This window comes from Malaclemys terrapin, chromosome 11, assembly GCF_027887155.1.
Source record: "Malaclemys terrapin pileata isolate rMalTer1 chromosome 11, rMalTer1.hap1, whole genome shotgun sequence".
NCBI lineage: Eukaryota > Metazoa > Chordata > Testudines > Emydidae > Malaclemys > Malaclemys terrapin.
The window spans coordinates 68,075,632-68,091,270 of NC_071515.1; the positions used below are offsets into that span (position 1 = coordinate 68,075,632).

The 15,639-nt window shown below is 42.0% G+C and overlaps 1 protein-coding gene across 3 annotated transcripts in view; it reads right to left on the minus strand.

The window, feature by feature from the left end:
• KALRN (kalirin RhoGEF kinase) overlaps positions 1–15,639 on the minus strand; it is a 732,870-nt gene that overhangs the window by 140,679 nt on the left and 576,552 nt on the right. For all 3 annotated transcript variants that reach the window (XM_054043354.1, XM_054043355.1, XM_054043353.1), the window contains exon 34: positions 4,724–4,970. In XM_054043354.1, the coding sequence (XP_053899329.1) occupies positions 4,724–4,970 (247 nt within the window). The remainder of the gene's footprint in view (positions 1–4,723; positions 4,971–15,639) is intronic.

The window sequence follows — 15,639 nt, forward strand, 5'->3', positions numbered from 1 at the left end:
GCCCAATTGCACCATTTGGATATGCAAACACAAGTCCCATTACCTTTTATTGAAGTTTTATGAGTATGTATAAAATATGCCCTCATAAGCAACTGCTCCAGTACTTTCCATTATTGGTACAAAACAACTGCTGCAGAATACTTTAGAGTCGTTTTTAATAAGTTCCTTTCTGTGCAATGTGGGTGTTTAAAATGTGCTGTGAGAACCTTAATTTGTTACTCTAGAATTTTAAGCTAAACTATCATGTTGATGTTACATTGAAATGATAGGGCAATATGATAAATTCTAAGTTCAAGATAACTTGTTAACTGCATTTCTTCTAAGGGCCATATGGGCCAAATTCATCCTCGGACTCACTACACGGCAAAACTGTGCATGGATTAGCTTATCTGAGCTAGCAGGAATCCAGCTAGCACAGGTAACAGTAGCATGGGCTTCAGCACAGACTAGCGAGAAGAGCACACACTTAGGGTCTGTACCATTGCACATATACTACTTGTGCTGAAGCCCACACTGTGCTCTCTTCACTGCTATTATTGTTCGCACTAGCTGGATTCAAGCTAGCTTGAGTAGTCTAGTCCATTCACAGCCTTAGATGAAATTAACTAAGTGACACGAAGGGTAAACTTGCCTCAATTTATTTAATGTACATTTGCTAGGTTATTAGGTTTCTTTCCATTCATATAGATTTCACTCCCCTAATTTGAGAATTATTGTCTAATACCTTAGAGCACAATTGTACAGCAAAATAGACAGGAATAAAAGTCACTGTTTTCTGTGATGTACCCTGTGGGATAGTTCAGACAGAATTTCAATCTTAGTAGATCACACCTCTTCTTCATCTCTCCCTTGGAATGCTAGTTGGAAAAAAAAATCATGAATTCCTAAGTACAGTACCAGAAGCTGCAGGACAGTTTCTTTTACTCAACCAGCCCTAAATTACTTGGGGATGGCAAAGTTTAGAAAACCATGTGCCTATTCACAAATGTGTAATTTCAAATGCTGCTGGACTGTTAGAAATACAGAACATTTAGGCCTGCGCTATTACTCTGAGCTGTAATCTAGTCATGAAAAAAACCACAGTGTTTTCTCAAAGGCACAGCAGTGAACAGCAGCAAATGCAAGGGAAAGCTCTGAGACAAGCATTTTAAAGTTCTAGTTCTATTGTCCGTCAACAATAGAAATCAGCAAAACCCATGGGGATTCTTACTGGTTTTTATTCTATTCTACTTGGGGTGCTTCATAATTTTTCAAATCTTTTTATGTTACTTTTAAAGAAACAATAAAGAACCTTCATAACACATTTGGAATCAGTCAATCTACAGCAGCAGAAAGTGTCTAATACATCTGCACTTGTCAGTTTTGCCTTTACATCTTCACTGGCCGTTAAACAGGAGAGTTATTACAAACATTGATTGATTGATATTTTTTAGGTGACACTTGCACTGATGCTAGATAAAATGTTGGAGCAAACCCATCAAATCATACAAGTTTTTAGGCTTTATGGCCAATATAAACTACATTTTAAGACCCCACATATTTATATAAACAGTGTAAGGTGATTTATATAAACAGTATTAGATATAAAGTTCATTATACAATTATTTGCCATTTCTCACTAAGCAGATGCAGTTTTTTTTAATATTTTGACAGAAATCTGCTAAATTATGTCTCAGATGGCCAGTTTACTGATAGAGACACTAGGTTTTAAGTAACAAGACTTTCCGTCCTTGAAATTATATTGCTTATAAAGACAATTATAAATAATGTTAACGCCAAGGCTTCAGCAGCTACCCCTCTGCTGCTTTTGTATAGTTGTGCAGACTTCCATATTTGAAACAGACAGGTGAAGTTTGCTTGTTATATTTTTCCATATAAAATTGTGAATTGGCCCATGAAATAAAAATGCTGGAGAACCACTGAGCTGATGAAGCAATACTGAGAAATTAGAGCTAGGCTAATAAGTTGCTCTTGGTTTATAATGAAGTTTAAGCAAGGGATTGGGTTTTGGTCTGAAAACAGCTGCTGCAGTGACAGGCACCATACAAAAACCTAAGCTGCTCAGAACATTCAAATTTAGACATTTTTAATGAAAAAGGGGACAGATTTTTTTAATGAAAAACTGATACCCTTTTTTGACCCGCTCGGAGAGCAAAAAATACAGTTGAGTTCAGATTCAACAGCACTGAAATCCTGCAAAGTTGTCTCTTGAGATTTTGACCCAAAATTGCAGAAATCTCATGAGATCAACTTGTTTCATGCAATTTTGGCAGTATTTCTACCAGTAATGGAAAACAGTGGTTTTTCTGGTCTCAAATATAACTTAGAACAAGAACTATAGGGGCAGGTTCTGACCTGGGATTTTAAAGTCTAGTGCGCCAGGAATCTGAATGGGTTATGACTGGAGTTTCCAGTTTCAGCTCACCTCTGTGAAATACCAGAGCATGAGTACCTTGTCACAATATTCCTACCCAACGCAACACTCTTGCCTCATGTAAATCACTTCAGTACAGAGGCTCGACTGATATTTAATTATATGTTTCTCCCCCCGCACTTTACCATTATTCAAGTTCTCAAATGCACACTAGACTAACCACAGTACATGTCTAACAATACAATTCAGCAGCACCCTCTAGTGAATGAACGGAGGGCAAGCACCTGCTGTAGCATAACCAAAAGTTGTCACAGTGCATCATGGCTCCAGGGATGCAATAGACAGGAAAAGCAGCAGTAGAACTGAGCAAAAAACAGGTGAAACTCAGATCAGGTTTGGGGATTCTTGGGCTCTAGGCTCACCTACAACCAGCAGCAGTGGCAGCAGGATGTTTTTCTCCTCTCCCGATGCAATATAGGGCATGGGGAAGGACCATAATTGAGAGAGGCCACTGGGGAATATCAAATCTGAGTGTGAACTCCCTTCCCCCTTAGTTCTGTGGTTATCTGATCTGGTGTTTTAGTTCAGGCCCATCTCTAATGAAAACCATGACTCAAAATCTTTAGTACTCTACACACACAGGAGTTTGCCCTACTCATTTTTCTATTTTCTTTCATCTTTGTGCAAAGCCACGTCAGTGGTGATGGAGGTTTCTTGAAAGGAACAAGGACAGAATATAGCACATTTTAATGCTTTTTATAAAAACCTCCCAGCTTATTTTGTTTAATGAGAAGGAATTTAATTCTGCCTCCTATGCTGTAATGGGAAAATTCGCAAACAGAAAGGCCAGGCCAGGTTGGTATCTTGGGGGGTCAGGAATACTATATAAGGAGCCTCTTCTCCCTACCCCACTTAAAACTCTTGCTTGGCAGAATTCTCACCTAGCGCTCAATAGTACACTGAAAGGGGACCAGGACAATGAGGGTGCCAAGCACTATAGACCCAACAGGTTGTGGTCTGCTAATTTGCAGGTGTGATCAAGCTTCCAGCATGTATGTTGTTGTGTGCAGCTAGTCAGAGTAGCACACTAGTTCTTTTTAAAGGTGCTTCATGTATTGACCATTGTCAGCTTGGAGCTATCCTAGCAGGTGACTGCAGGATGGCTTTAGTAAGCAGTATACAGACAGCACTGCTCCATCTATCCCCCAATCAATTTTTTTTAGAACAGTAAATATCCTTGTCTAGGTTAGAATTTTTTTTTCAATCAGGCTTGCTAAATTAATCATACTTTTGACTAAATTAATAATAATATTTCACTTTTTAACTGTAGGCATTTATATGAAAAGGATTTTCATTTTGTAGTAACATCAGCTAAGTGTAAAATCTGGAAGGAGAGCATCAGTCCTCTTGTTTCCGTGCATAAGTGGTTGTGGAGGAATCTTTCTCACCGTGATGTACCACAGTACACAGGTCATTTCACCTTCCTCTTAAGTAGGGTGACCAGATAGCAAGTGTAAAAAATCGGGACGGGGGTGGGGGGTAATAGGTATCTATATAAGAAAAAGTCCCCAAAATCGGGACTGTCCCTATAAAATCGGGACATCTGGTCGTCCTACTCTTAAGATACAAGTATATGTCACTTCCAGAGGCAAGACTATCTGATCTTCAAAAGTCTATTCTAACATCACAATTCCTTTATATCTACTCAAGAAACTGTATTTTACTCAACATTATGTCTTTGTCACTGTCAAGTTGTAAATCTACTCAGCTGATGAATAAGTTAAAATGGAGACAATCAGATATTCCTAGAGGAAATAGACATCACCTAGACATCACCAGGGCTCACCTGCAATTACGGACTCTTGTACCAGTGAAAAGATAGTTTGTGTGCAGGGATCGACAAAGGGACAAGCATGTCGGAAGATAACAAAAAGAACTGGCATTAATGTACATTGCAGCATCCATAAAGCATCAGATGTATAATATGGGCATTCTGAAAATACACACAGTTGAACTTTCACTTCTCTTAGACCATTAGGAGTTGAAGGTGGTCCCATATGGCATTCAAAAGACATTTTCTCCTAGATATATATTAAAGTCTATGATTATACTATGATCTGTCACTCCCGTGTCTCAGGATAATAACCATGCTGGTAATAGAGAGAGAGACTCTTATGGAGATTTCCTAGAACTGTATTGATTTACAAGAAGGTATTAGTAGAACGTATTAATGACTAAAATGTAACTTATTTACATCTGTTCCTTGGGAAGCGGGTGATGCTAGAAATCACATAGTTGTGTATTTCAGAAGGGGAAACCTGAAATAGTCCTTGCTAGGTTTCTGCCTACCTTTTCCTGAAGGGAAGAAGCAATCCATCTCCACACTACTCCGGGAATGAGAGATGCAGAGAGTGCTGCTGGGGACTAGGCCTTCTTGAGGGGGGCTCCGCTCAGTTGTCCGTACCAAACACCAGCCAGGCCTTTCACTGGGCCTCTCCAGTAACTCCACTGTCTGTCCCACCTGGATGCTCAGCTCGCTGCTGTGGTTGGCTGTGAAGTCTTGTAGCACCACGGTTAGTTCACACCCTCCAGACAACTGCCCAGGTAGAAAGAAAAATATCAACAGGTTAAAGTGCACTGAATACAATTGGCTGGAATACTGTATTTGTATTGGCAATCCTAGAACTTAGGTGATAGGATTTCTGTTGCAATTCCTTAGCAGCTGTGTTAGTAATTTCCTTTGTCAAAGTTCAACTAGCTGTGCCTCTGATTTCCTTTATTTCTATTGACTTTGCCAACCTTAGGTAATAAATTCAAAACCACCCATCTGTTAACCCCTACATTTGCTCTGCGAGATTTTCTTTAAAACACTTGTTTTTCTTGCTTTTCCTTCTCTTGTGTCTTTGTAGGAGAGTAATGATTGGGATTCAGGATTCCCCGGCATTCTGATCAATCTCAGAGTAAGCTCCAACTCTCCTGTCCACAGCCTGGGTTACATTCATGTTCTGCACTCTCTCCACATGACATCAACAGGGGTTTCAATGAGGGAATGAATACAGAATATACAAGAAAAGAAACCTGCCCTCATTTCACCAAAAGAATCATAGAATCATAGAATATCGGGGTTGGAAGGGACCTCAGGAGGTCATCTAGTCCAACCCCCTGCTCAGAGCAGGACCAATCCCCAACTTAATCATCCCAGCCAAGGCTTTGTCAAGTCTGACCTTAAAAACCTCTAAGGAAGGAGATTCCACCACCTCCTTAGGTAACCCATTCCAGTGCTTCACCACCCTCCTAGTGAAAAAGTTTTTCCTAATATCCAACCTAAACCTCCCCCACTGCAACTTGAGACCATTACTCCTTGTTCTGTCATCTGGTACCACCCCTAAGAGGGTTGTTCTGTACAGCATGTTCTCTATTTTGAAATGATGAGGCCTCCACTGCTTCTCTTGGAAGAAAATCAGACTTCTCATCCTTTTTAAGGGAAAAATAAACACCTGAAGGAGAAGCCTGGGGCATTTCTATTTGCCTTCCAAAAGGATGTTTTAAAAGCTATGTGCGCTGCACTAAACTGCCACTAGATGTCTATGTTTACCATCATACAGCAAGCTAATAGTAAGGGACTGATTGGTAGTTTTATCTAACTATGGGGGAGGCTGGGAGGGATGTACTGAACGGTGTATTAACAAACAACTGTCTCAAATGAGCTGGGCTTAAATCCAAGAAAATAAATGGCTGCATGTTCCCCTGGATACTCCTTAAATGAGAGCCAGGGACAGATCATTTCCAGTAATGAGGGTGGCAGGTGTTACAAACCCGGCAAAAGCTTTCTTCAGGTGGCTGATTTGATTTTTGGAAAGTATGTCAATTTTTATTGGTTTAAACCGAAGAGGAGAAAGAGCCCTAAAATCGCCTAGGAAAAGAATGAGTCGCCTTGAGAAGCCACTGCTTCAGAAAGTCAGAACACAGTAAAGCATGTTACAGTGAACATCAATCTATGAAGCCCTGCACTGAATTTCTGACATGTCCATATCAATTATTTGTGACACTGCACCTCGCGCAACAGACACAGGAATGGCTACCCTAAAAATGAAATTATGACATGGCTTTGTCAATATCGTGTTAAATTCCTAATGCTCTGTGATAAAGGATCCTTCAACAAGGATAGCACTTCTAAACAGCACCTCATAGGAAGCACCTGCACTTGGTGAACCTCAGATAATGTCATTAACTAGTGACTTCTACAGCCTTTTCTCTGACTTGTTAAAAATAGTCACTTGAGGCAATGGGCCAAATTCTGCCCAGTTACACTGGGATTTGGAACAATTCCACTGTAGTTAATAAAGCTATCCAGCTAATAAAGTTGGATTTATTCTGGTATAACTAAGGGCAGAAAGGGTCTGAAACTCTACCAGCAGAGAAGTAATAGGAGAGTTCAGTTTCATCAAAGGGATGGGGCACCTCTAACTTATCCCGAATGTTCCAGTGAGAGGATGGAGCTTCCCTCACATCCGCTTCATGTATTGCTATGTATCTGGGGGATGATAAGGCCTGAGAATGAACATCTGAAGTTCAGCTAGAGTTGTGGAGAGGGAAAATGATTTCTGGTAATCTTATTCTAACTGTGATGGGAGATCATTTCAGGATCCTCTCAGCTACATCCACAAAAGGAGTTAGCAAGTAGCTTCACCTGGTATGTATCTGAGCTTTGACTACCTGGCAAATGGCAACCTTTGGAAAAATATCTGTAAACCATATAAGTGAAATGCAGATGGATCAGCCTGGTGATGGTAGACATCCTTTCACCTATGAAGTGCTCCCTTAGTCTATTCTTTGTTTAATACATTTTTTAAAAAGAGAATAATTAGTTCAGCCATAAAATGATGTTATCCTATCTACAGCCAGTCATGCAAAATAAAATATATGCATATCACAATTACATTTGATATTAAAGAGAGAAAAAGAAAATACATAATGCCTTAGAGGCTCTATTTCACATGAAAATGGTTTAATACTGTTCTCTATGACATGTTCCCTTATTATTTTAGAAACAACCCCGTTACACTTTATTCATTTACTAAATTGATAGCCGGGTGTTAGTTAGCATCTAAGCACTGTACAATAGGAACAGTACAAAACATGAATATAAAAATAAAGATCCAACCACCCTGAATAGACAATAAAGCAGAACAACAAGATCAGACACAAGGACAAACCCAATAATCCCTGGTCCACAGAGAAACTCCTGGGCACAGGCACACCCAATTACTATTAGAATCAGGATGAAAAGGGGATAGCAAATACAGATGATAAAATGTTAGCACTTAACAAAGGAGCCCAAAAACAGTTCAGGGCATCATGACCTAAAAGCAGCTAGTGTGGGACTCTGGCAATTCTGCCCCAGGTGAAACCTGCACAACCAGGAATTCTGGACTGAAAAAAACCATATCCTGGCCTAGTTGTGCCTTGGTCTCCTGTGTAGCAAAAGCAGTAGCCACAGCAACTGCTGCTGCCAGTGGCCATGAAGCCATCTTCTGTGCTTTGTTTTCTTTTGTGCCTGAGCCACGGAACATAACTGATGAGTTTAGTACGTTGTTACAGGCTGAGATGCGTCTGTAAAGAGTCACATGGTTCCATCTGATTAGCTCTCAGAAATAATCCCTTGGAGTGACCAACTTCATTCAATGAGGCAGTGAGCAGAAACATAGAAAGAATACGTGCCATTTGATAACAAAACATCAGTTGTGTCTCTTGCTATGTGGGCTGCAGAGAGCCAGGCACATTCTGTAGGTCAGCCACTGCTCCCTGCTAGTGCCCCAGTGGAGCTAGCCATCCAAGGGGAAATGGCAGAGAGATGGCAGAGCTGAGCAAGTACAGAGCAATGTATCCACCACATCTGTGTGAAAAGTTGATAGAGCAGCCACTGCAGAACTTCTGGCTGAGTCCCTCCACATCCCATGAAGCCTGGACTGCAGCTTAAAAGCCACAATATGACACTGAACACATTGCTAGCTACACATGGCAACTAATTAGAGATGGGCACAACTGCAGGGTTCAAGTCCTGGTCTGAACTATCAATTTGGATGCATGGTCATCTCTATTTTGCCTTTTACTAACTATCCAAGCCAGTTCAAGATTATCCCTGTTACTAGTTATTTTACACACTTTCCCTATGCCTAGTATACCAGGTGCATCAGGCAGAACACATATCTAGAGCTTCCACACATCCCAGTTATGCAATGGAAATGAATTTCAGAGGACTGCTGGAGCTAGAAGAGAACCCCATCCTATGTCAGCACAGTCTGCAGTGACGGAGCCATTCATCGCTACTATAGGATTCACACATGGGGAAAAAGCTCACAAAGTTATGAGCACTGATGTGAGCAGTTTACTTTATGTTGACTCTACTGACCCAACTACACAACAACTTCAGGCTCCCACAGGAGCTTTCATGTGGAAGGACCCTGCCAATTGCCCACCAGCCTTGGGATGACGAAACACAAGCCCTAAAAACGATCCCAGTCAGGGAGACTTCCTGCCGTCGGGCAATCCAAGCTGCTCCAAGCACAGGAGCCAGAAAAGCTTTGTGAGCCGGATGGTAATGTTTAGTGTAGGATTAATGTATTATGGTCTTTTCTGAATCATAGTCTGGTACATGCACATGGGCATCAGCACAGCTGTTTGGGCTCAGGCAGCAGAGTGGCCATGAGAGACAGTGAAGGGGAGCACAGACTGAGCCCCAAAGACCAGGTCACATCCAGTCCATCCCCCTGCCAGTGCAGAACTGCTCACTACAGTACATTTGCTAATGCCTTATCACTCAAATATTAAAGGGAAATGGGAATAGTCCTCTGGCAGAGAGAGCTGGGGTTTGGGCCAGATGTGTCCTCAGGGAAGGAACCCTAAGTACTTCTAAAATGGGGACAAGTTAGGCTCAGGTAAAATAAGCTATGGGGCGCTAAGCACTAAGTGAAGGTTTTCCTGGCATTTGTATTATCTTTTATTAATATACCAGACCTCAGCAGGAGTGTCTAACAATACTCTACGAGAGTGTCGTTTTTTTTGGCATGGGGCAGGAATGCCACCTTTTTACAAGTTTAGGGGAACCCCCCCAAAACCTCAATTGTTCATCCCACATGCTACAGTGGGTCTTATGCACTCTGCTTCTGAAAGATCAAACCAAGCTCTGTTTGAGAGGTGGGAAGTTGCATATAATAATCTGTTGGTGGTTGCTAGGTAAATGAATAAATACTATCCTGACCAATCTGTAACACTCTGAAGAACAACATACACGGCCAGTTGTACAGAGGACATTGACTAAACAACTCACAGTGCACTTGCTGTACCTGAGTGCTATGGGGTTAATTACACGTCTGACAATCTCACTGCTAGTGTGAAGAGAGGTAAATAACCTAATTAAACGTGGGACTGATACCAAGCCTTATTTCTGAATTCCCTGTACTTTGGGAATGTTCAAATCTTCATCCAAGTTTTGCAACTGAGGTCCATCTCTAAACTGAATACTGGATGGAAGGTAGGGAGCTGGGAGGACAGGTAGGAGGATATTCTATGCACTATATCTAACAGTCACTACTTTTCAAATAATTCCTTGTAAATTTCACACTGGACTCCAAACACTGTCAGCTGAGGTTGCTTGCTTGACATGCTTTTGCCAAGGTCTAAAACTGAACTGCGATGCCAATTGTCCATTTAGACTGTTGTCCATTTAGGCTAATGCCCTGTATATAACTAGCCAATATTAGAAGCTTCATTGGCAGGCAATGCACAAGGCAGCATCTTTTGCTATATTAATCTGTTTGGGGGGAGGGTCTGGATAAAAGGTTCTACTTCTGGCCCATCTCTAATGAATGCTCTATGTATATTTGCATGGACTGCATTGTTAACAGAACTCCTGTGCATGTTTTACATCTTTTTCACACTTAACTTATTTCTCTTTCTCCATATCTGTTTGGATTTCTGTTTTAATATTGCAAAAGCAAAGATGCCCAGAAGTAAAAAATAATACACAGAACCTAAGGATCGAGGTAGCATGCAGAATACATTTCAATTAAATGAAGAGCTATTTACCCCTTCAGTACAAATCTCAAACATATCTGATTTTCACACAAACAACAAGCAATGGAAGATTAATTTGTTAGAGTCAGTGAGAACTGTTCAGGCTATTTAAGTGTTCTAAAATATGTAAACATCATTACAAAAACCCACTGTAGCTCGCTGTTTACATAAATTCAATAAGTTACAGCCCTGTGCTGGTTTAAACAAAGTGTTTCTGTATGCTGCTGTATTGTGCGCTCATATAAATTGCTAGTTTTCTATTGCTATTAGGATTTCTGCCCATCTGGTTTTGGATGACAGCCAGTTTTGGATAGAACCATTTAGTTACCCTAAACAGACTATTCTAAGTGGGTGAAAGAGGCACAGAGAAAAAGAACAGGGTTTGCATTTATATCAGGAGATAAACAGAAAACTGGATTAGATTCTTAAAGGTTGATTTGGTCTGTACTGAAAAATCTCAGAGCTGTCACCACAGCCCAGAAGGGGACTACAAAATCAGGCTTTCCACTGCTGGATTTCACCTGACAATTTTCACTGTGCAGCCTGGGGGAAGGGAAAGGGGGGAAGGAACGTTCTCTGAGTAAATATGTGTAATTTCATAGAAGATTTGAAAAAAGGGAGGTTAAAAAAGATCAAACAGCAGAAATCTTAGATGGTGTTCAGGCATCAGAGAAGGGCTTTAGGTTTAGCCTGATGTGACTGGCTCTGCCAAAGACTACAGGCGTTGAGGTACCCAGTTTCCTCCTTCTACAGCCTGTACAGCTTTGAAATGCCTGGCTGAGAGCACTGGAAATTCTGGTTAACATTTTGCTGCATCGCTGTGAATAGATTTTACTGTGGGCCAGACTGTGATTTCAGGCACAAAGGGGCTAAATCGGGAGTCATGAGGTGAATGGATTTACTCCAGATTTAGATCAGAATTAGACCCTTTCTCTGGGGAGCCTTTAGCTCATTGCTGAAGTCCTTTTTCAGGCAAAATTTCATTGGCTTCAGGATTTGGACCTGTTACCAACTTGAATTTTCATTAAGATGGGCATGACATTTTCCTCTGACTTTTCTCATCTCTTTGATAAAATTAACATAATCAGTCAATGGACCCCAGTTCCCTGGGAAGATCTCTTTCTATGTGACCAATTAGTTGCGCATCTGGTTGAGATCACTGTGATGGCTCTGCAGCCCAAATTCACAGCTTATGCTGCTGTGAATAAGGCGATAATACCAGAGACATTATGAGATGCGGCAAGCTATGGAATCAAGACATATAATGTGATTCTATGGCAAGAGAAAAAGGCAGTGATAGCAAATGGAAACGTATAAATATATTAATAGAAAGGAAATCTGTTTTTATGAGCTCAAATAACATATACGTTTCATGTTAAACATCTCATTGCCAGACTGCACCCATACTGGAGTCCCTACCAGACAACCACATCCTGGCTGTGTTGAGTTTTGGACTGATGCACGTGCTCACACATCTGCAGTACAGCTTGAGTGGCACTCTCTGAAGAATTTCAGAGGCATTTTTCAGGAAAATACGGCTTCACTCCACCCAAAAGAGCACATTCAATGTTGTCTGGAATGTTTTCAAGGTCAAGGGTGACCAGATGTCAAGCTTATTATGTTTGTTCAGCAACTTGCTTTAGAATCCAGTCAGAATGTCAGTATGGGCTTGATCCTGGAAAATTCTGAGTGCCCTCTATGGCACTCAGCACCTCTCAGAGGGTGTTCAATGGCTCCAAGGCTCACACTTGGCTCCCTGAAATAGTACAAAGGGAACAGAAACCAGTTGTATCTCCTTAGTGGGCACAGAGCCAACGTAGCAGCCTTGGGTGTAGGAGGTTAGGAAGGAGCACATTTAGCTACTCGGCTGTTACACCTGGCAGCCCCCAGGCTGTTCTAAATTCCCCCAGAGATTGGGCAAAACAGAGTACCTGGACCTAAATGGCCAAGAATTCCCTCAGCCGAAGTATTATACATCATATGTCATCTCCAACAAATTGTTCAGCAACTCTGTGAAATCTAATTGTATACAATGACCAAAAACCTACTGGTAAACAGCTCAAGGCGCTGTACAAACAGCACAGGCAAAGCTCAATAATGGGGTAAGTGATACCTAACCAGGGAACTCTGAAAAGGTGAGTCTCAAATGGGTTTTGGATGGAGAACATACAGACGTCCACCTCAGAGCATCGATACAGTAACATGCTGGAGAGAGTTCTACTCTCTCAGAAGTTTTGGTTAGAAATTGTCTTTATTTAGACCAGCGGTTCTCAAACTTTTTTTTTCACTGACCACTTGAAAATTGCTGAGGGTCTTGGCAGACCACTTAATGATCCTTCCAAATGTTGTTTGTAGCATTAGCTAACTATTGTAAAGTGCTTTGGATAAAAGCGCTATATAAAGAAACCTTAATAATACATTTTTTTTGTTCTACAAATAAAAGCACACAACTCGTATTTTAATATCAGTCATCTTACCTTTCTCATGCGATGGATGTACCCTCTCTCCCCCAACACAGCAGCCCCTGAGCTGGGGCTGGAAAGGAGGGGGGTCTCTCCCCCACCACAGAGCTGAGGCTGTGAAGGATGGGGGGGTCTCTCCCTGGCAGCCACAGCCCTGGAGCTGGGGAAAGCCACCTCTTTCTCTGGCTGCCGTAGCCCTGCACGTCCCAAATTCCCCCCCATCCCCTCTTCCCACCCCGCTGCCCACTCCAACTTCTCCAGGGTCCAGGCACCTAATTAGTGGCGTGGGTGGCCCTTCATTCTCTCGTGTGCGGCTGCGCAGGCGCACACCTTAGAGGGAACTATCCGCGGACCATCTGAAGTGGTCCACAGACCACAGTTTGAGAACTACTGATTTAGACAAACATTAATGAATGCCACGCTCATTGGTTGGCAAGGCTCTCCCGAGACATAATACTTTGTGCTTAAATAAGTGGCTGTTATCTGAGGCTCTCAGCTCTTGAAGAACTTTCTTAACTTTAATACACCAAGCTTCACAACACCTCTGTGAGAGCAGTGAGTATTACAAGTCCCATTTTATCGAGGTACACAGAGGTTATGAGATGTTCTCTAATGTCACCCAGTAAGACAGAGGCAAAGTTACGTAATGCCCAAGGCCCTGGCTGCTAGTCTCCTACACAACTAATAGACATGTTCCCTTCCTTATAACCTACTTCTTCATTGTTAAACAGACACCGGAGAGCCTCTGCATTCTGCTGCGCTGTGTGGGCAGCCTCTTCCCTGAGGCATGCAGCAGGGCAGGATCCTTCACAGCATGCAAAATAGTGCTAGGATCAACACTGGCTCCTATCCCAGACAACTCAGACCACAATGGAGGCCTGTGGTCTGCTGGGTACAGTGTCTGCTTAAACACTTATGTGTATAATGAAATGTGCAGCATGGATTCCTTTTCAAAGGAGCAGCATAGGGCATGTCGGATCGGCGGGTAGCGATTGATCTATGGGGGATCGATTTATCGCGTCTAGTGATAAAATCGATCCCCGATCGCTCTGCCGTCAACTCCAGAACTCCGCTGCAGCGAGAGGCGGAAGCGGAGTCGACGGGGGAGTGGCAGCGGTCGACTCGCCGCCGTCCTCACAGCCAGGTAAGTCGACCTATTCGCGTAGCTGAAGTTGCGACCCGCCCCCCCCCTGTAGTGTAGACCTAGCCATAGTGCACCTCTTCCTTTCCCTTACCATGGAATCCTGCCCTTGCCAGGATATTTAGAGAAGAGGGGAACAATCTTCCAATGCCCTGCTCCTTTCAGAAAGCACTGGCCACAGCAGTATTGGGTGTAAGGTGTTTGACATTCAGCAGACTGCTACAGATTCACCTACAATACACTAACCGCCTCTGCTTTTAAATTATATTGAACTGGAAGTTATTTTCCTGATGTCTATAGCACTGGTCAGATCTCAGATTAAGTTTTTCCATAGGAGGTGGCAAGTGATGCTCAAGGGGTAAACAGGATTTGGTGGGCCAAGGAATATTTTGTTAGAGCTGAGGTAATCTCAATTTATGGAGTTGAAATTTAGTGGTATACACATTAAATATGGTTTTACCTCAAACAGAGATGAAGAGATTAATATCACCAGGATTAAGTTTACTTTAATACAATCTAGTAGTTAGTCTAGATAATTATGTTATCTGAACGTTGATGCTTCATTGCAAAAGTCTCTGCCCATGTTCGCCTGAATAGAGTCAGATATTCCAACTTTCAGAGAACTCATCAAATGAACTGATCCAGTTGAAACAAAGACTGGATACCTGACCTGTTTAATGCAAAAAGGGAATGTCTTGTAAACGTAAACATAACAGTCAGCAATCATACTGATAGTGTAACACTAGCAGACCCCAGTCGTCAGCAGGCAGAATCATACCTGGGATCTCTGGAGCTAAATGCATGAGCTAAAAGCCATGTGGCTCTTAGCTAAGACTGTAGCAGACTCATTAATCTCTTTCTAAGTGGTCTCAGTGCCACTAGAGGGGACAGAGCACCACACCCAGGAGGTGTGTGGGTTACATACTTCCCTTAGCTGAGAAAGCACATCCCGAGTTTCAGGACTTCCCAGTTGAAATCCCAGACAAGTCCCCACTTGTAACACCAACAGACCCCGGTCATCGTCGGGTGGGATCAAACCTGGGCTCTCTAGAGCTAAATGCATGAGCTAAAAGCCATATGGCTCTTAGCTAAGTCTGTAGCAGACTCATTAATCTCTAAGTGGTCTCAGGGCCACTAGTGGTGACAGAACACCACACCCAGGAGGTGTGTGGGTTACAGTAGCATCACGCCAAGCAACCAAATAATCCCTCTGCAGGAATGCTAGCGTCTCACAATGGGTCAAAGAATACTCCATGAGAGTGTAGTGTAGTTTGACGTGGGGTATGTTAACTTCTCAAAACAGGTAAAAGCTGAATGCAGAAAATAAAAACACAATGAAGGATTTAAATTATTCCCTGATGGGTTTTTTTTGCCCCTAATGTTGAAATCTGAGAACAGATGTTTTTTATACAATGGGTTTTATTTTTAATTGGAGGAGATTATGCAAACTATGTCTAAACCATATGGTCCAGTAAATCAGACTCCCTTTTGCCATTTCTGGAGAGGCTAGCTTGGCATACTTTCTCCTTTTCCAAGTTGTTTCCCTTTTATAAATTTAATAGCTGCTATTTTTCATTTTTATAGAG